General features: G+C 38.9%; 1 protein-coding gene across 5 annotated transcripts in view; it reads left to right on the top strand.

The window, feature by feature from the left end:
• The window catches only part of KIF1B (kinesin family member 1B), a 148,175-nt gene that overhangs the window by 20,608 nt on the left and 105,773 nt on the right, over positions 1 to 21,794 (top strand). For all 5 annotated transcript variants that reach the window (XM_060013900.2, XM_060013919.2, XM_060013909.2 and 2 more), the window contains exons 3-5: positions 17,622 to 17,698; positions 18,441 to 18,620; positions 20,878 to 20,943. In XM_060013900.2, the coding sequence (XP_059869883.1) occupies positions 17,622 to 17,698; positions 18,441 to 18,620; positions 20,878 to 20,943 (323 nt within the window). The remainder of the gene's footprint in view (positions 1 to 17,621; positions 17,699 to 18,440; positions 18,621 to 20,877; positions 20,944 to 21,794) is intronic.

Below are 21,794 nucleotides of genomic sequence, written 5' to 3' on the forward strand. Positions count from 1 at the left end.
TGGAAAATAAGAGGGCAAGAAAAGTTACCTCCATTTTTACCTCTTTACTGCAGCCTACTGCTGCATTTTGATGGATTTTTATTGTTGTTGTTCCAATTAGGTTAAATGGTTAGCATCTGTGTAATTATGTATTCCAGTCTTTTCTTGTTAGTCTTTAGTTTTCTTCTCTCTTTAGTGTTACCTAATTCGCACTTGCATTGTAGTCTGAGTTTCTTTTACTGGCGTCTATGGTTAGACTTCTGAGTGTCTATCAATATGGGAGCCCTTTGAAATTATATGCAAAATATGTTTCATGCATATTCCTAGGGAGACGGTAATCACATTCAATATGATTTTTAAAATTCATACATATATTTTTTATTGAAGTGTAGTTGATTTACAGTGTTGTGTTACATATATATTCTTTTTCATATTCTTTATCCATCCGTCTGTTGATGGACATTTAGGTTGCTTCCATGTCTTGGCTTCAGTACATTTAAAATTTTTTTAATTTTGGCTGTGTTGGGTCTTCGTTGCTGTGTGCGGGCTTTCTCCAGTTGTGGTGAGCGGGGCCCAGTCTTGGTTGCGGTGCGCGGGCTTCTCATTGCGGTGGCTTCTCTCGTTACGGGGCATTGGCTCTAGCCTCAAGGGCTTGAGCAGTTTTGGCTCGTGGGCTCTAGAGCACAGGCTCAGTAGTTGTGGCACACGGGCTTAGTTGCTCCGCGGCATGTGGGATCTTCCCGAACCAGGGCTCGAACCCGTGTCCCCTGCATTGGCAGGTGGATTCTTAACCACTGTGCCACCAGGGTAGTCCCGGCTTCAGCACGTTTTAAAGAGAGCTCTGTCCCCAAAAAGGTTTAAGAAGCACTAGCCTAGCATGAAAATATCTGCTTAAGTCTTTTCAGGATAAGCCAGGACATGATTAGGTCAGACTAAGGTGTAAACTCCATAATACAACACCCAAAGTGCTTCACAGTGTGGCTGGAGGAGTGGGATAAGGACAGCTTTTCAGCTACTACTTCTTCACCTCGACACCATGTGCTCTAACCATAGAGATGCAATGTGCAGTTTTTTGTTTTGTTTTTTACCTACCCTTCGTTAAGATTCATTTGGTGAACTGTGTATCTCACTCATGCCCAAGTCATTCATCTCTCAGTAACCTCTACCAATGTCATGAATTTCACTGAGAGTCACTAAAACTGCTGAATGTTTTGGCATTTAAACTCCTAACAGCACTATTTTTCTTAAGAGTCCAAAACTGGAAATAACCCCCAGTATCCATCAGCAGGGGAATGGATAAATAAATCATGGTATATTTACATAATAGTACATAGCAAAGAAGAGAGGAATTACTGCGTATACACACACACACACACACACACACACACACACGGAAATCATAAACTGTAGCTATATAAGCAAGTTGGAAAAGCAGTTGATGTATTTTATTTATATAAATTTAAGAACATACAAAACTGTTCTCTGCATTCTTTACTCCATAAAAAGACAAAGGGTAAAACTATGAAGAAAAGTAAGGCAATAATGACAAAATTCTGCAGGCCTCAGTGGAGAGATGGTGGGCAAAGAAATCTGGGAGGGTCATACAGTGGAGCTACAGAGGTGAGAGTCATGTTCTGTAATGCGCTGGTGGGTACCTGGGGTTTTGTTTATTGTTGCTGTTTAAACTCTACATATATTTTATAAGTATATCTACTAAACATTTAATTAAAAAAACATAAAAGCAAAGGGAAAAAACAGTCTTAATCTTGCAAATTGAGATGCTGTGCACCCAGGCCTATTTAGACCAGTGACCAGGGCATACCATATGATAAGCACAAGTCCACGAAATTTGCCTCCTGTCCCCTCTTTCTGAAACCTTCGAACCACTTTTTTTTTTTTTTTTGCGTTATGTGGGCCTCTCACTGTTGTGGCCTCTCCCGTTGCAGAGCACAGGCTCCGGACGCGCAGGTTCAGTGGCCATGGCTCACGGGCCCAGCTGCTCCGCGGCATGTAGGATCTTCCCGGACCGGGGCACGGACCCGCGTCCCCTGTATCGGCAGGCAGACTCTCAACGACTGCGCCACCAGGGAAGCCCTCGAACCACTTTTTGACTTCTTTTTCCAAAGAGAGGAATGCTTACATGTCCACCTTGGTTAAATGACACTCATTTAGTCACTGGAATGTAGGAAGATAAGCAACAAGAAGGTGAAGAGGCTTTTACAGCACAGGAAGAAGAGTTCAGTAAAATATATTGAAATCAGCTTGGGTACCCGTGGCATTAAACTTTTAAAAAATTTTGACACAAAACACTTTTCCTGTAATCAGGACTTGAAGCTATAGCAATGAGAGGGGTCTGTGTATGTGTGCTGGGGTGGGGAAATAAAGGTGCCCCTGAAATGATACTATGTTTACTCAGTTGGAATTGATTGAAACCAATTTTGTCCTTTAGAATGACTTTGGAATGGGTTGATAAAGGGAAGGTCCAGATCTTGCACTGTCAGTGGCCTTCTCACAATTTTCCTTGGTATTTAATGACTTCTCATATGGCACCTTAACTAAGCTGACATTCTGGAATGTATCCCTCTCTGTTCCTTACGTTTTTCTTCTACTGGGATAAAGTTTATGGTCTTAAGGAAGGACATTAGATTGCACCCTCTTCTAGATGAGATAAATTCATTTACCATTAACTTATTGAGCACGTTTTTTTTTTTTTTTTTTGCGGTATGCAGGCCTCTCACTGTTGTGGCCTCTCCCGTTGCAGAGCACAGGCTCCGGACGCACAGGCTCAGCGCCCATGGCTCGCGGGCCCAGCCGTTCCGCGGCATGTGGGATCTTCCTGGACCGGGGCACGAACCCGTGTCCCCTGCATCGGCAGGCGGACTCTCAACCACTGTGCCACCAGGGAAGCCCCCTGAGCACATTTTTTAAAGTATTCTTCAAGATCATGATTTTAATGATTATATAGTATTCTGTTGGATTTATGAACCATAATTTATTTAGCTCATCACCCATTATCAGACACTTGAGCCTTAAAACCACTTCTTAGGACTGCTGTAAAGAATGTAAACCCTCTGGGCTTCCCTGGTGGCGCAGTGGTTGAGAGTCCGCCTGCCGATGCAGGGGACACGTGTTCGTGCCCTGGTCCAGGAAGATCCCACATGCCACGGAGCGGCTGGGCCCATGAGCCATGGCCGCTGAGCCTGCGCGTCCGGAGCCTGTGCTCCGCAACGGGAGAGGCCACAACAGTGAGAGACCCGCGTACTGCAAAAAAAAAAAAAAAAAAAAAAAAAGTAAGCCCCTCACAAGTGGGGAAGGAATTGTTTTTATTTTTTACCTATTTATTAAAAAAATTATTTATTTGGCTGCACCGGGTCTTAGTTGCGGCATGCGGGATCTGGTTCCCTGACCAGGGATCAAACCCGGGCCCCCTGCATTGGGAGCACGGAATTTTAGCCACTGGACCACCAGGGAAGTCCCAGGAATTGTTTTTAGAAGGCAGTTTATGCAGCCGTCTATCTGGCACCTCTTACCTGCTTGTCTAAATAAACATCTTAAACTTGGAATGTCCAAAACTGAATATCTGATATATCCTCTTGAATTCTTGTTCCCCTGCATTCTCCCTCAACTCAGTTAAAGGCAACTCTACCTTTGTAGTTGCTCAGGGCAAAAATCGTAAAACATCCTTGACTCTCTCTCTTATCCTCTATCCATCATAAAGCCCTGTAGGCTCTGCCTTAGAGTATACCCAGAATCTTACTTTCCACCTCCTTTACTGCCACCACCTACAGTAGCCTCCTTACAAGTCTCCTTGCTTCAGCCCTTGCCCTCTAGTAATCTGTTCGCCATCCTTTTAGAATGGAAGTCAGATTACTTTTTTGCTCTAAACTCTCAGATGGTTCCCATTTCACTCAGAACAAAAGCTGAAGTCTGTGCAGGGACCTCCCTTCTCCCTTTGCCAAACCTCTGTAGCCTCCTTGGTCTTTCCCTTAGTAATGCAGTGGGTAAATATTCCCAAGTCTAAAGTAGTCTTCAGGAACATGATTTTAGTGGCTGTATTGTAGTTATGAATCATACATTATTTAGCTCATCCTCTGTTATCAAATACTTGAGCCTTAGCCTCTCCATTTATTAAATGGAGATGTTGCTAATGCCTACCCAGCTCTCTATTCCTAGGTTGTTGTGAGGATCAAATGGAATTGGGTGTCCGCGTAGGATGGTATTTGAAAGTTATTTGTGAAATTGTTTTTTGTGGTTAGTTTTGGTACCTAAATCATTATTTTCAATGGGAATATAAATGTATAGGCAGAAACAGTTGAACCTGTCACTAAAGGAGGGGGCCTTTGGTATTGTGTGTTTGGAACTGCTTTTTATTATAGTGTATAATTCAAACTTCTTCAATTACCTAAATAAGTTGTTTTCACATCTGGATTCTGAAACGGCCAAGAGAGAAGACTGAAAAAAATCTTGTAGGAAACCTGCTGCTTTGCATCTTACTGTTTTAGTCTTTTGAGGTTGCCTTGATTAAATCCAGACTGTACTTCATGTGGCCTTTATATGTACATTTGTTGCTTTTTTCAAAGGGGAAAGCAACCATGCCCAGTTTTGTTTGTTTGTTTGTTTGTTTTAAATGCCTTCTTTGCAATTCTCAAGGGTTGTTTTGGAGTTCATTTTTGAAAGTCTGTGCCAACAACACAGTGCTGATAGCTTTTGGTAGTTGCCCAGTGAAGTGTGAAGCACTTGCAGTGGGAGCTCACAAAGTCTGGAGTGTGGTTAGAGAGACCGCGAGAGGGGCTACTCGTGCCGATTTTATAGTAGGCGAAGTTGGTGTTCACAGACTTAATTTTTTGTAGTATATCAACAATGTGCTTATTTTATGAACAAACATTTCTAGTGGGCTAAAAACTGTTCTTGGTTGTACTGTTTAGGGATGAGTGCTTTGTTCATATAGGTGGTAAGAATAAGAAATATGAAATTAGGTTTTTGAGGGCATATGTGGGAAATTAGATTTTTGTTAACTCAGCAAAAATAGGCTGGGAGGCCACCAGGGGCTCAGAGTGTTTTTAGTTTCATCTTAGAGATAAGTAATCAAAGCAGTGTGATGACCATTATGAAGGTATTAGGAGAGGTATCTAAATAACTGAGGGGCAGGGCCAGGAAAGGTGGGGAATGTCTGGGAAGCCTCTTTTGTTTTGGCAGAACAGAAAACTGTACTGCCAGAATTAGCAGAAGCTACGTAAAGAGGAAATGATTTAACTACAATTACTGTTTCCCTGTGACATTGTTCTGGTCTGATACTAGAGTTCCTTTTGTAACTGTGAATAAAATTGAGAAGGCAGAATGGGTGAAGGGGAAAACAAAATCAGCTTTTACTTTTTAAATTGCCTTTTAGTTGGGGGAAAACCACTGCGATTAGTAGGTAACGACAAGACAACAATAATAAATACTTAAGCTATGCCAGCCACAATTAGACGCTTACAGACTTTAACTCATGTAATCCTCACAACAGTCCTATGGCAGATACTCTTATTTTCCCCATTTCACAGATGAGGGCATAAATACTGGCTAACTTGCCTGGGGTCACACATCTAGGATTGAGAGAACTAGAAAATGAACTGGTGCTGTCTGGCTCCAGAGCCCTCATTCTTTTTTTTGTATCTGCCAATCCCAAACTCCTCATTTATCCCTCCCCCACACCTTTTCCACTTTGGTAACCATAAGTTTGTTTGCCATGTCTGTGAGTCTGTTTTGTAAATAAGTACATTTGTGTCGTATTTTAGATTCCACATATAAGTGATATCATATGGTATTTGTCTTTCTCTTTCTGGCTTCACTTAGAATGATATCTCTAGGTCCATCCATGTTGCAGCAAATGGCATTATTTCTTTTTTTTTTTATGGCTGAGTAGCCTTCCATTGTGTGTGTGTGTGTGTGTGTGTGTGTGTGTGTGTGTGTATACATACCACATCTTTTATCCATTCATCTGTTGATGGACACTTAGGTTGCTTCCATGTCTTGGCTGTTGTAAATAGTGCTGCTATGAACATAGGGATGCATGTATCTTTCTGAATTAGAGTTTTCTCCAGATAATGCCCAGGAGTGGGATTGCTAGATCATATGGCAACTATATTTTTAGTTTTCAAAGGAACTTCCATACTGTTTTCCACAGTGGCTGTACCAATTTACATTCCCACCAACGATGTATGAGGGTTCCCTTTTCTCCACACCCTCTCCAGCATTTACTATTTGTAGACTTTTTAATGATGGATGATCTGACTGGTGTGAGGTGATACCTCATTATAGTTTTGAGTTGCATTTCTCTAATAGTGATATTGAACATCTTTTCATGTGCCTTTTGGCCATCTGTATGTCTTTGGAGAAATGTCTATTTAGGTCTTCTGCCCATTTTTGGATTGGGTTGTTTGTTTTTTTGTTATTGAGTTGTATGAGCTATTTGTATATTTTGGAAATTAATCCCTTGTCGGTTGCATCGTTTGCAAATATTTTCTCCCAGTCTATAGGTTGTCTTTTCGTTTTGTTTATGGTTTCCTTTGCTGTGCAAAAGCTTTTAAGTTTGATTAGGTCCCATTTGTTTATTTTTGCTTTTGTTTCTATTGCCTTGGGAGACTGACCTAAGGAAACATTGCTATGATTTATGTCAGAGAATGTTTTGCCTATGATCTCTTCTAGGAGTTTTATGGTGTCCTATCTTATATTTAAGTCTTTAAACATTTTTGAGTTTATTTTTGTGTATGGTGTGCGCGTATGTTCTAACTTCATTGATTTACATGCGGCTGTCCGGCTTTCCCAGCACCACTTGCCGAAGAGACTGTCTTTTCTCCATTGTATATTCTTGCCTCCTCTGTCGAAGATTAATTGACCATAGGTGTGTGGGTTTATTTCTGGGCTCTGTATTGTGTTCCATTGATCAATGTGTCTGTTTTGGTCAGAGCTCTGACTCTTAATCTCTGACCTGTATATATTGCTTCTCAAAATATTAAGTTTTACTGTTCCGTGTAATAAGACTGAACGCCTGTGTCTATTTAGAATTTAACTGTTAGGTTAAAATTTATCTTGATGTCCTTTTTTGATCCAGGGAAATTATTAATAAAAAGGGCATTATTATTAGTTGAGACATCTTTGTACCACTTAACTTAAAGAAAAGCTGGACCTTCCCTGTCATCTCCCTTCAGAATCATTCAAAATTTGCTTAGGAAGAGCAGAATTGTTAATTGAGAGTTTGTTTAACGTTTATTATAGCTAGCATATTTATTTTATACTCTCTTGATGACAGTGTGACACTACAGAGTTGGTAGATTTTTTTCTTCTTTTCTTCCATTTGAATGTTCAATACTCTGGGATTGAGTATATAGTTGACCCTTGAACATCAAGGCGGTTAGGAATGCCGACCCTCTGCACAGTTTAAAATCCACCTATAATCTATAATCGACCCTTGGTATCTGCGGTTCTGCATCCATGGATTCAACTAGCCCTAGATCGTGTAGTACTGTACTATTCACTTTTGAAAAAATCCACATATAAGTGGACCCACACAGTTCAAACCTATGTTGTTCAAGGGTCAGTTGTATAGTGAATGCATATAGTACATTTATCCTGTTTTATAAGATTTAGAATCTAATTTTGTTATTTTAAAAGATCAAGAAATTTTATGATTGTAGGTCTTTTGCTCAAATCTACTTTATGACAATATGCTTTATGCCATTTTAATATATTTTCGGCAATATATTATTCTAAGTAGGGGAGAGGATGCTTCTGGGGCTTGGCTTTATGGTTTTGGAATATAAATGGTATATAAAATAATCGTGTGCCATTTTTCTTAAATTTGGATATAGTAGAAAGTTTCTGAAGAGGAAGTTTGTGCCGAAGATATCACTGGTATTTTTAACAAGCTTAAAACATGCCATCAGAGAAAAGTTAATATAAAGTTACACTGTTGCCACGATGATATGTTAATTGTAGTTGCAGGCAAAATCTTAATAGTTTGCCAACAACAGTGTAATTGCTGCATAGAGACTTTGAGATATTAGATAAACAAATTTATTCTGGAGAATAAAAGGGCTTTTAAGTACAAATCTTGTTTTGACTGCCTTGTTTTCTAGGACTTAGTAATTAAAACATTATTTCTGCATCTTGATGCTGGAGTAACAAAGTTGTAAAGAAGGCCAGGAAAAAGGGGGATAAAGTTGGGGGACTTCGCAGACTTTGTAAGGCTAATTTTGACTTGAAGGCACTCTAAGAAAGAGAAGATGGTCTTGCGGTTCATCAGTAAACTAAAGCCTATGGAACATTTTATGGGGAGTCATTTTAAAGGCATTCCATTGATCTTGAATAAGGGTCTTCAAGCCTTTACGTGAAAGGTGCTGTCCTGTTCTTCATTCTTCTCCGGCTCTCCTAAGGTAAGGAATGTCAGCTACAGCATAAAGAATAAAAAGTCTGAAGGCACAAGGGGAAAGGTGTGCAAGGTGCAGGGAGAGGATAAACTCAAGGTCCTCTCCCCTGTGGACCTGGGAAAAGATACAATCAGATCTTCAGTTCTGAGGCTGCCTTTCTGATTTATGAAGGGAGAGTTAAGAAAACAGCCTGGAAACCAGATGAGATCTGGATGGTGATGGGAACCAAGGCCCAGAGGTGAGGATGAGCCAGAGTGAGTTATGGGGAAGTCAAGTGATAGCCTGACAAAGACTCTTCCTCTTGGGAGTCCAGAAGGTGGTTATGATAGTAGCTAACATAGCTTGATTTCCTTTGTCTCTTGGCTCTCAGGACCCCATGCTCTCCTGATTGCCTTCCTTCCTCCCAGGCCATTCTCTGTTCTTCCTTTCCTCCTGTGTTAAAAGTACACCAGGACCTTGTCTCTCCTCTTTGATCTCTTTTCTGTCTATAGGGAAGACACACTCCTAAGTGATTTCATCTAGGCTCAAGGCTTTAAATGTCATTGAGGTGACAATGACTCCCAAATTCATTTCTCCAGCCTGCACCCCTTTGTACAACTCCACACTTGTCTACCCGGCTGCTAATTTAACTCTACTTAAAGGCCTAAGAAGTATCTCAAACTCAGCGTGTCTTCAACAGAACTGATTTCCCCTCCTTGCCCAACTAAAGTGGCTCTTCATTCATTCTTACCCATTCTTTAGTTTCTCAGACCAAAAATATTGGGGTCACTCTTCTTTTTCTTACAGGCCACCTGTAATTCATCAGTAAGTCAGTCTTGTTGTCTCTGCTTTCACAGTCTCTCCTAAATCTGGTTACTTTTTATCGTTTCTACTCTAGTCCAAGAACACTGCAGTAGCTTCCTATCTTTCTGTTTCTGCTTTTGTTCCTATGTAGTAGCCAGAGTCATATTCTAGAAATGTAAATCAGATTATGTCAGCTTGTGCTTCAAGTCCTTTGTTGGCTTCCTATCACTTTTAGAATATAACTAAAAACCCTCACCTTGGCCACAGGCCCCAGAGAATTTGGCCTCTGGCTAGCCCTCTGACTTCACATGCCATTATAGTTTACTCCTTTGGCAACACTGGTGGTCTTGCCGGGCCCTAAATGTCATGCAGGTCCCTGCTCAGATGTGGCAGCCTGCCCACTCTTATCTAAAAGAGTCACTCCTGCTACCTCCATTGTCACCGTTATATCTCCTAAGTCTTCTTTATTTTTCTTCCAGGTTGTACTATCTCTATTAGTTAATTATCTGACTTCCTGATTAGAATGTAAGCTCCTTCAAGGCAGGGACTGTTTTTTCACTAGATACCTTCAGGCCTGGGGCGTGGTAGGCACCCAAGTATTTGCTAAATGAAAGAATATTTTGAGTATTTCCTTTGTGCTAGGTCCTGAGCTAAAACTCTTGACATCGATTAGTGATTAATCCTCCTAACAAGTTCTATAAAGGTAGGCACTATTATTGTTGTACCCATTTTACAGATAAGAAAACTGAGGCTTACTGATTGTTATGTGCTGAGTTTATAGATGGACCCTAGGATAATATTGGATACTTAGGGTGGAGTTAGATCAAAGCCTCTACAGTATTCTATTTTCTTCACTGCTAAAATATTTAATAATGTCTTCTAGAAATATTTTCTAGATCAACTCAGGTTTTGATCATTGAATATTGGGTCAAATTGTAAGACAAAATTCAGTTTTGGATCGAGAAACACAATGCTTTTGATATAGGAATGGACCTTTCTTTCTCCTGGCCCCGACAAATGCCACAGACTTGAAACTCATGGATTTCTGATGCCAGATGCAGTTCTCATGGGAGGCATTATGTAAATGGCAAAGATGTTCTGCAGTAGTGGTTGTGTTCTGTGTAATTGGTCTCCACACTTCCATTCATGCTTTCCTCCAATCCAGTCTCCATGCTTTAGTCCATCCATCACTGTAGTCAAGCCACTCCAGTGGCTTCTCACTGCTCAGGGGTTCACCAGCTCCTTGAGGTCTGTCCACGACCCTGAGATTTAGTGCTTTTCTACCCTTTGCTGCTCACTGCATTTGAGCTACACTTGTCAAACCAGTGCCTGGGTTTCACGTCCTTCTTTTTGCCCCAGGGCTTCCTAATGCAGTTCCCTGGCCTGGGATACACATTGCCCAGTGGGCTCTGGCCTTGGAGCCAGATGGTCCAAATTTCAGTTCAGGCTCTGGCCTTGGACAACTCAGGCGCTCCAAGTGTAAAATGGAGATGATGCAACGTGAGGTTATTTTGTGGATTAAATGAGTGTGTACATGTAATGCTTTAGCACAGTGCTTGGAACATAGTAAGCATTCAGTAGGTGTTGGCTGATATTATTATCACTCGGCTTTCCTTAGCTATCTCCTACTTATCCTTCAGCTCCCCCTTCTCTTTCACCAAATCAGAGTTTACTGACTAAAAAATTGCCTCTTTTATATATGTTTCCTTTTATATGTTTCTGTTTATATGTTCTTATAGGACCCCATGCTTATCTAGCATGGATCTTACCATAATTTGAAAGCATGTATTTATTTTGTGTGATTATATGTCTGTCTCCTCCATTGACTCTGAGCTCTAGAAGGGTGGAAATAACTCTTTTGCTTGCCATTGTATCCCTAACCCAGTGCCTGGTACATAGTTTGTGCTTAATAAATGTGCTCAGTAAATGTGCCCAGTGAATAAAGGGCTCTTAACTTTTCCTTTCTTAAAATAGGATCTTGGGATCTTTTGTGATAACCCTTCCTTTGAGAAAGAGTAATGTCAGCGTGGAAACTAGCATTATTTCAGACTTGGGAGCTCATTGAGTACAAGTACACAGGGCAAAGGGGCAGGGACTACTGGAAGATAGGCAGAAAGATCAGGAACATGGACTTGTCCGGATGGATGTTGTTGTAACATCTGGGCTTTGAGTGATGCACCATCCTGGTTGTAGCTGTGATATTCAACAGTGATTCAACCAGTTCCTGTATAATCCCTGCTCTGTGCTGGGCATTGAGCCAGGTGCTGAGCACCTCACCCTTCTAATTGAATGTATGTTTCAGGGGAACTACTTGGAAAGATGAATGCTGAGAACATTAGCATCTATTTACGTCTTTTGGTGTTTTTACCATATGGCAGTGCCTCTTGGGTGTGTGTCTTGTGTGTGAGGTCAAGAATTTGTTTCCTACCTACACAAGAATCGTTATGCGAGGCAAGCTTGTCATATCTGGGACACTGGAGAAAATTTTGCAGCAACAGATTTTAATGTGGTAAGATACCTCCGTCTGCCATGAGATTCCATATTTCCTGTGAAATGCAGAGTGTAAAAGACAATTGTAAAGACCTGGGGAAGAAGAGGGATTTCTAGTACCTATTCCACTCTTCTGCCCCCAATGTACTTTCCTTTATCCTTGCCCTTCCTGCTGACCTCCATCAGCACATCTTCTTTTGCCTGTACTATTTAAAACCTGGTAATCTTTCCTCTTGTTCCCTGTTTACCTATTACTGCTGTTTCCTAGAAGTTGTATTTCTGTTCTCTAGACTGGAATTTAGGTACCTCCTTTCCCGGAGGTTAATGATTCTTGCCAGAAGCTGAATTAGTTGGTTGCTCAGGGAGAAAAGACTCAGTAAGCAAGTGGTATTGAGAGAGCTACATTCCAGTTCACAAATAAGTGTCACCTACTTATGAAGTCAGTACCGTGAGTGATATAGAAAGAGGGGTCATGGTTTCCAGCCACAAAGAAGGGGCAGTCTGTAAGGAAAGATGAAACTAACATATTCATTAGTTTTTCGGGTATATATTGAGTATCTACTGTATGTCAGGCACTGTCCTGGGAGCTAGGGGATAGAACCGTGAATGAAACAGAAGTTCTGGTCTCATGGAACTTACATTCTAGTGACTCATATAATAAGTCAGGTGGTCATGAGAGCAATGAAGAAAAATAAGGCAGGGTAAGAGGATGGAGAGTGAAGTGAATGCTGATTTAAATTAAATGGTCAGAAAAGGGCTGTCTGATAAGGTGATGTTTGAATAGAGAACTGTATGAAATTAAGGAGTGGGCGAGTCAGATACCTGGGAGAAAGCATTCCCAGCAGAGCAGTAAGTACAAAGACCCTGAAATGAGAATGTGTCTTCAGTAAGAAGGCCAGTGGGATCAGAGTAAAGATTGAACCTTTGGAGAGGAGGTCACAGAGGGAGTGGAGTTTTGTTCAGTGTATTATCGGAAGGTTCACTGGAGGTTTGCCGTGGAGGTGATCTGGATTACGTCTGAGAAGGGTCATTATCTACAATGTGGAGATGAGACTTTTCAGGGGCTCAGGGGAAAAGTGGGGAGCCCAGTTAGTAGGTATTGCAGTCGTCCAGGCGAGAGAGATGGTGAGTTGACCAGGGTGGTACTGATGGTGGTGGTGAGAAGTCATGGGATTCTGGATACATTTTGAAAGTAGAACTGACAATGTAGATCAGATGTGGAGAATTGCTGGTGGAGGTGGGTCCAGATGTGGAGTATACTGTGTGTCCAGAGAAATCTTGATAGAAGAAGAGGCCTCAGGTGCAGAAGGAGTTTAAAAGAGGTCTTGAAAAGTGGCATGAAATGATGATTTTTATAGGAAATAAAGCACTATGAAGTATACAGCACTTAAAATAGAGTTATGTTCTGGCTAGTCCTCAAAGATATGCCAGGAGTCCATTCCTTGAAGAAAAAGTGTTGATTTGTCTGAGACAAACTCTGTCCACTGATAACACTTGACCCTGGGAGGCATAAATGTTTGTAATAGCTTTTACATTGGTGAAAATATGGTTTATATGTTGAACATATTCATTAATTACTAGAATTCCATTCATATGTGCATGCTTTCTGGGAGACAAATTAGAAGTCCTGCACACTGTGTTTTAGCTCAGTTGACTTTGATACAAGAATCACTATGTTAAATATTGCCCAGTCTTTTCGGTGATAGAATTCTCTCTATATTCTTACTGTGAAAGTTAATAAAATTTACTGGTATTTTATGTATATATTGCATAGGTATATACTGTTTTGGTTTTTCCTTTTAGGTTCCTGAAAATGGTACAAGATTTAATGAAATTAAAATTACACATGACCTGTGGAGCACATTCGTCTGAGTGCCTGTTTGGTGTAGGGCAGTGTAGAGGGTCCGTAAGACATGGTCCATGTACTGAAGGGATTTTTAATGTGGTAGGAGCACCGGAGATTTGATGGCACATCTAAAGGACTCCAATGTAGTATTTTGACTCTTGCCAAGAAGTAGAATTCTTATGCTTTAGCTTATTTTATCAGTGAACTTTCCTTGCTTTGGTTTAAAAACCACGGAATATGGTTATCATACCCACCAAACATTGGGGGAATTTAAAACAAGATAAAATACGTGTTTTTGAAAATTAACATTTGTATAGTGCTTTACTCATTTAATCCTGTGAACTAGGTATTACCTCAGTTTTATTTTTAACTATTTATTTGTTTGGCTGGGTCTTGGTTGCGGCACGCAGGATCTTCATTGCCGCATGCGGGATCTTTTAGTTGCGGCATGCGAGCTCTTAGTTGTGGCATGCGGGATCTAGTTCCCTGACCAGGGATCGAACCTGGGCCCCCTGCATTGGGAGCGCAGAGTCTTAATCACTGGACCACCAGGGAAGTCCCTTACCTCAGTTTTAGAGGGGACACAAAAGTGTAGCAATACCCAAGGTCACAGAAAAATCTAAATCTATATATATCTATATCTATATATCTATCTATCTATCTGTCTATATATAGATATATATATATATTTTTTGGTTGCGCTGTGTGCCTTGTGGGATCTTAGTTCCCAACCAGGGATTGAACCTGGGTCCTCAGCAGTGAAAGCTCAGAGTCCTAACCACTGGACCATCAGGGAATTCCCTAAATCTAAATATATTTCTTAATTGTTCTTACTGATGCTGGTCCTTTGTTTCCAAATCCTATACCCAAATCCTATACATGTTCTCTCTCCCCCCTCCCCATTTTTATTAATGGTTGGAAACATCCTGTTTCTTAGTTGGGTTAAAGGAAGTGAGATCATAGCTGTTATTCAGAAAGAAAAATCCTTTCGCACATATGAAAATATTAATTCATTGTCCATGCAAGTAATAGTGGAGTTCATGGGCTTCTGATGTGCTCAAGCGCTGTCATTAATATTTTATCCTTATAAGTTTTTTTCCTTTGCAGAGTTTTGGAGTTAAAAAAAATTTTTGCTAGTAAATATTTAAAATAGTCAAGATAATACAATGTATATGTAAATATAAAGAATAATATAAAACAACTCTGTAACTGCCACCCATTCTAACATATAGAAATGACCCATACCTTCTGAGTCTTTCTGCTTACACCTTTCCCCCCCTAAGTCTGGTAACAAGAATATTGAATTTTGCATTTTTCCAAGGTGTCTTTAATATAAATATCTTTCATTTAGGAATGAAAATCTTTTAAATATTGTGGGTAAATTTCATCTTGTTTCACATAACTTATATAAATGGCTCTTTAAAATTATATTTTGATTTACTTATTTATGTTAAAGATATTTTTGTTGCCTGGAGGCAGTTATTTAAAAGGCAATTTGGTATCGTGTATACAGAAGTAGAAATATAATGTTGTACACATGAAAGTTATCTAACGTTATATACCAATGTTACTTCAATAAAAAAGAAAAAAGGTGGTATCTTTCTTATCTTTCTTTGTATATCTAACACTTAATACACAGCAAATGTGCCCCAAAAAAGTTTGTTAAATGAATTCATGCATCCATGTGCTGAGTGGAATGAATAATAGCTGGAAAGAAAAAAATAGATAAAAATAAAAAGCAGCTTGGTTTTGAAGATGGAAGTTAGGAAAATTTATTAGTTTCAGAAGTTTCAAAGATCTGGGAGAAGGGTATATTGAGGAAGAGGAAAAGGATTTCGTGTGAATCAAGGAAGTTACTCGCTGGCATAGTTTTTCTTTTCCTTTACTATAGAAAAGGGAACAAAGGAGTAGGATCTGAAAACTTGCCCTTTCTTAAATCGTTCTTGGCAGAATTGGTACTACCAGTGAGTAGCTAAAGATTTAATGAAATGCGACTTAAAAGTTTTATGACAGCGGATTTCCTAAAGGTTAGAAAGTGTTTATTTTAACCGTGGTTTCGAGTGATGAAGTCTACTTCAGAGGTCATACCCTATATATTGTTATTGTCCTCATTGCTGAGCCACTGAAACCTGGAATCTGGTTCACGAAGTATGACACTAATTTCTGTTTTCTTGGTAGAGTTTGTGTGTGGTCTTTCATCTTTTAGGAACTATAATTCTCATAGTTCCTAGTTTCAGATGTTGTAAGGAGAGTTCTGAGCAATGCCTGTGATACAGTTTTGGGGGGCAGTGGTCATAAATGTGCATTTACATGCACATATGTATGCACATGCATAGAAATGCCTTACCGTGTTTGCCTTGGTGATCGCCGCATATAGGGAGTATTTAATTGTTGGGTGACTGGGCTCAGGAACTAGACACTCCAAACTCACATCCTGAATCGCCACTAGCTAGCTCTGTAGCCTTGGGTAAGTTACTTAACCTCTTTTTGATGATTTCTTTATAAAATGGGGATAATAAAACATCTGCCGTATTGAGTGGTTGGGAGGATTAAACAGGTTTGTGCACAGAAAGTACTTAGAGCTCAGAGTAAGTGCTCCATGAATGTTGGCTATTATTTAAATCTTGTAGGTAGTGCCTTTTGTTTAGAAGTGCACTTCTTTGCTTAGGCTACCATTTGTGTGTGGGGAGATGTTCTTTCTAGAACCATGTCTCCTTGTCACATGATTATGTGCTGTGTGAGCCTTGTTAATACTCTGTCAGCATTTGAGGTTGGAACATAGGTGTGGCCATACCCCGTGGAATCCAGTGAGAGAGAGCTAAGCACCGTAGCAACTGTTGCTATTTGTATCCTGAGCAACAGCTGCCCGGGGCAGATTTATTTTTTAATCCTGATCTCAGATAGCTTGGGGTGTGGCCCTGCCTTAGAGAAGTGGATTGGTTGGTCTGGGCTTTGAGGCGATTTCATGACCACATGTTACAATGATTCTATCCTGTGTGAAATATGAGGTGCTAAAGCTTTGTGTGTGTGAGGGAGGAAGAGAGGCCAAGCCTCAGCATTCAGTCAGTCCCTGAAGTATGTGACTGGGTTAATCACATGAGAAATCACTTTTTAAAAACAATTTTATTTATTTTTTGGCCATGTCGTGTGGCATGCGGGATCTTAGTTCCCCGACCAGGGGTCAAACCCGTGCCCCTGCGGTGGAAGCACGGAGTCCTAACCACTGGACCTCCAGGGAAGTCCCGAGAAATCACTTTTAATATGGACAGTGAGGCTTCATACTTTTCAGTCAAAAGTAATTTTACTGTTTATGACATTCTACAGATGATTTAGAGGTCTGTGTTTCTAGTGTATACGTGCACACACATATACACACGTATATACATATATCTAGTAACTTACGTATTAGTTATTATCAATTGTGGATTTCACAAAAACTATCCTTCCTTTTTTTTTTTTTTTGCGGTACGCGGGCCTCTCACTGCTGTGGCCTCTCCCGTTGCGGAGCACAGGCTCTGGACGCGCAGGCTCAGCGGCCATGGCTCACGGGCCCAGCCGCTCCGCAGCATGTGGATCTTCCCGGACCGGGGCACGAACCCGTGTCCCCCGCATCGGCAGGCGGACTTTCACCCACTGCACCACCAGAGAAGCCCCTAAATGCTTTTCTTAAGTAGATGATAGGATCTTTAAAAAGTGTTTGTTTTAAATAGTGGTTGGATTAATTCAGTAATTTTCTAATTTTTATTTCTGATATATTGAAATATTTCAAGCCTTATGAAGCACCTTGAAATAGTAACATGGTCCATTTCCAAATTTTGTCTGCTAACTTACCTAGGATTCAGTCACAAGACATTTACTGAGCACCTACTATGTTCCAAGCTCTGTTGTAAATTCTGGTGGCATCTAGTGAATGTTGTTGGTCTGATTCTTTTCAAATTCTCTATATAGATCCTACCTATTAAAAATGTGTTATTTTTGTTTTTCAATTGCCCAATTCAGATTCAGTAGTATGAATTTACTGATTTGGATGTTTTGAGTTTACAGTATAACATCATGCTGAACTAAAAAACATTTAACTGAGTCACTTATAAAATCAAAACATTTTCATCCTCTAGGTATTATTAACCCAAAGAACCCAAAGGAAGCTCCAAAGTCCTTCAGCTTTGACTACTCCTACTGGTCTCACACCTCGGTGAGTGTACTCATGGTGCAGCGTGGTAGAACAGTGTGGGTTTTAAACCTTTTGAAAGAGCCTGCAGGTCCACAGGGAAAGCAAAGATTACCAACATCTAGGGAAATGAAGAGTAAGACCCTTTGCAGTATCCCCTTACTCATTATAGGATCCCAAATCTTACTGGCTTCTAGGGATTGTTCCTAAACTAGAGTTTGCTTCTGCATCTCTTTGTTACGCATTTTTGTTCTTTTTTTCCTATTTTGTGTTAGAGTAGGAGATGTTTTAAACAATTGCAAAGCCTAATTGCCAAGGGAAGAGCCTGTGAAAGGGGATGGAAAACATTCTTCACTGAAAGCTGTGTTTATTGAGAAATAGCCACACCACCTGGAGCGAATTAAAAGAAATATTTTTGTATGTGGACTTGATCTTTGATCTTTCAGCCCCATTTTCCACTTAAAATTTTCTTGGCGCTCCCTGTGAATGGAAGAGTAATACTTTCAAGGTTATGTAAAATGAAATGTAATCATGTCAGATAATTTCATGTAGATATTTTTATGTATGGCTGGCCTGGATGTCTCTAATAGTGCCTCTGTGTGTGTGCATTTAATGGGAAAAATAAACTATATGTAGGAGGGACTTAAAATATATTTTAGGTGATTATTCTGATTTCAAACACTTTTATTTATTATAGAAGTAATCAAATAAGCATAGGAAACAATATGAATAAAATGCCATTTATTTTTCCTTTTAATCCTTACAGCCCGAAGATCCCTGTTTTGCATCTCAAAACCGTGTGTACAATGATATTGGAAAGGAAATGCTCTTACATGCCTTTGAAGGATATAATGTCTGTATTTTTGCCTATGGGCAGACTGGTGCTGGGAAGTCTTATACAATGATGGGTAAACAAGAAGAAAGCCAGGCTGGCATCATTCCACAGGTAAAAAACAAAAAAACAAGAATGAAAAACCTCTGTTCATTATTACTCTTAGTCCTCAATTGCATTAACAATTATTTTTATTAGCAAACATTTATTCAGGGACTATTGTATGCGAGGCACAAAGATAAATCTCTTTCCCTGAGAGGAGCTAACAGTCTGATGGAAAAGACTGATATGTATTCATGTCTGTTTTTAAAGGTGGGAAAGTTGACTTTTTGTAAAGGTTTTGCTGTATATCCAATGCCATGTTACTTTATCTTTTGAACAATGTTATCAGCTTCTTTAAAAAGTGATAGTATGTGTCAGGCTCTGTTCTGAATCCTGGGGACACCTGGTGAGTGTTGTTGGTCTGATTTTTTCCCCCAAGTTCATATATAGATCACCTCTTAAGAATATGTTTTTGTTTTTTGATTGCCTTATTTGATTGCCTTTCCTTTTATCTTGTTAAATTAATTCTATCACTTAAAGCTTGAACAGTCTGAGGTTTTTTTCTTTTTTAAGAGCAGTTAGTCTTTTGATTCTGTATTGTTTGGGAATGGAGAAAAGTCATGACACAGGTACATTTAAGAAGAACTTCTTTTGCTAGTAACAGGAACATGGTTTGCTTTTATTAATGATATTTGGGATTAATTTTAAAGTGTTCTTTTACTATAGGCCTAGTGTGGCCATTGCTGTATTCTGAAAATAAAATATATAAGGGAGCAATATCTACTTTTTTGAATGGATTATTGGATTATAATTTTAAATTCAGCTATATAATTGAAATGCTTATTATTAATAAAGATTAGGACATTTTCAGAAAAAATGAACATACTAGCATGCACGCACACACACACACACACACACACACTCAAATATATTTTTTAAAATTTTGGCTGTGCCAGGTCTTAGTTGCGGCACGCAAGGATCTTTAGCTGCAGTACGCGGACTTCTTATTTGCGTAATGCATGCGTATCTAGTTCCCCAATCAGGGATTGAACCCAGGCCCCCTGCATTGGGAGCACGGAGTCTCACCCCCTGGAGCACCAGGGAAGTCCCTATTTTTTTTTTTAAACGTAAAAGGTAATGTCTGTATTAAGACATATATTTGGGAATTGTCCTTCTTTGTGTATAGTAATGGTAATAATTATAATACTAATTAGAGGAAACATTAAATGTAGCACTCATAATGTGCCAAGCACAGGTCTAAGTCTTTGCTTTTACTACTATGTATTAACTTCTTTGACAATAAAATAATTGTATGTAGATATAGCAAGTAATATTAAATAGTCATTCTATTTCCTTTAATTTATTTGTTATTGGAATTCTTGTATAGTTACATATGTATCTCTTTTCTGGTAGAATTTTTGAATATTTTGTTTTAATGTCAAAGCATGAATTTTTAAGAAGACTTATGTTTTAGAAACTGCTACTTAAAATCCATCTTAAATTCTATTCAGACTTCTAGAGATTCATGAACATATAGTTCATTTTTCAAATGTATATTGATTGCCTTAATACTAAATATATAGCAAACGAAAATTCAGTGGATTTTTCTTAATTATTCTTATTCAAAACATCACATATTTTAAATAAATTCAAAGGATAGGGAGAGTGAAATTTTATAATTTTCCTGATCTAGAAAAATTGTTTTCTGTTAGAAATGTCACTGTGTAATGGAACAACCTCTCATAAAAGGGATTGGAATCTTAAGGCAGAGGTAAAGGGGAAAAATTTATAGAGTCAAAATTATTCTCAAAAATACCTTTATTTATTACTCTTTTCAAATAGTGTATATTCTCTCTATGCATATATGTATGAATTTACAATGTATATAGTAACAGAACATATAATACAATTTATGTCATGATAAATAAGTGTGCAAAATACAGTTTAATAGTAGTTTTACTCCTACAATTATAATACTGATAGTTGAGTCACAGTTAATTCTAGTATAATATGAAGAGTTGAATTCACATGAAGTAAAATCAATGACATAACAATAGAAGAGACATAATCCCTTCTCTTCCCCTATATGTGGCTTTCCTTCTAAGGAAACATTATTGAGGTGATACTGTTGAGGGACAATAGGGATTAGATGAGAAGAATGTATTAAAAACTTTCCTTTTATTTCATTCAAAGCATTTACCTTTGATGTTGATGCCATTAATATTTAGAGAAAAAAAGAGAAAGGGGATCTCGCTAATCCCTTTAGCACGCATGGGTAATGTAGTACTTCTGATTTATGCTCTTCGTGCCTCTCATTCTGTTTCTACAGTTATGTGAAGAACTATTTGAGAAAATCAATGACAACTGTAACGAAGAAATGTCTTACTCTGTAGAGGTGCGTAAAACTGTGGATTAAAAACAGAGTCCTCTGTGCTCCATTCCCTCAAATGCTACTTTTCAATGGTTCCTAATTATGACTGAGCTATAGATCACTTAACCATTGCCCCAATTCTGTACTTTGAGGCTATTTCTAAGTTTTGGTTATAATGAAGAATGTTGTAATTAAATCCTTGTTCATAAGTTTGTGGCTTTATTTTCAGTTATTTCCTTCTTATGTATGTTGGTTGTCAGATGGTACATTTGAATTGCCAAATGGCCTTTTGAAAGGCTATACCAATTTTCTGTTCCATCAGGAGGGTGTAAGCACCCACTGTGTCCTCGTCATCGTTTAGTAATTTTATTTTTTAATCTTTGCCAATTTAATAAGGGAAATTTTCTCACTTTTAAAATTAGAATTTCTTTGATTAGCAGTGTGATTGAACATCTTGTAAATTATGTATATGCCTGTTTATATTTTGGGATTGCAATATTTTTGTTATTCATTTGCATGAACTCTTCCCCCTTTAATATTATTAATAATGACTTTTGACAGGCATAAGTTTTTAAAATATATGTAATCAAATCTCTTCTCCTCTTCTCCCCTTTGTAATTGTTTACAATCTTGGAAAGTTATTCTCCATTCAGTGTATATACCCTAGTTCCTTTGAGAAGAGGTCTGTAGAATTACATTTATATATGTTAGTTTATTTGATAAACATTTCCACTTTTTTGTACAAGTGCTTTATGAAGCTGTTGTTTTACACATCCCCATTTTTGGTATTCAGTTTCATAGTAGCTGAAGTTATTAAAACATTCTGTTAACATGAGCTTGTTGTTTTGAGAAATCAGTCTGTTTTTTAAGTGACT

The sequence above is a fragment of the Delphinus delphis genome, chromosome 1, assembly GCF_949987515.2.
Source record: "Delphinus delphis chromosome 1, mDelDel1.2, whole genome shotgun sequence".
Lineage (NCBI taxonomy): Eukaryota > Metazoa > Chordata > Mammalia > Artiodactyla > Delphinidae > Delphinus > Delphinus delphis.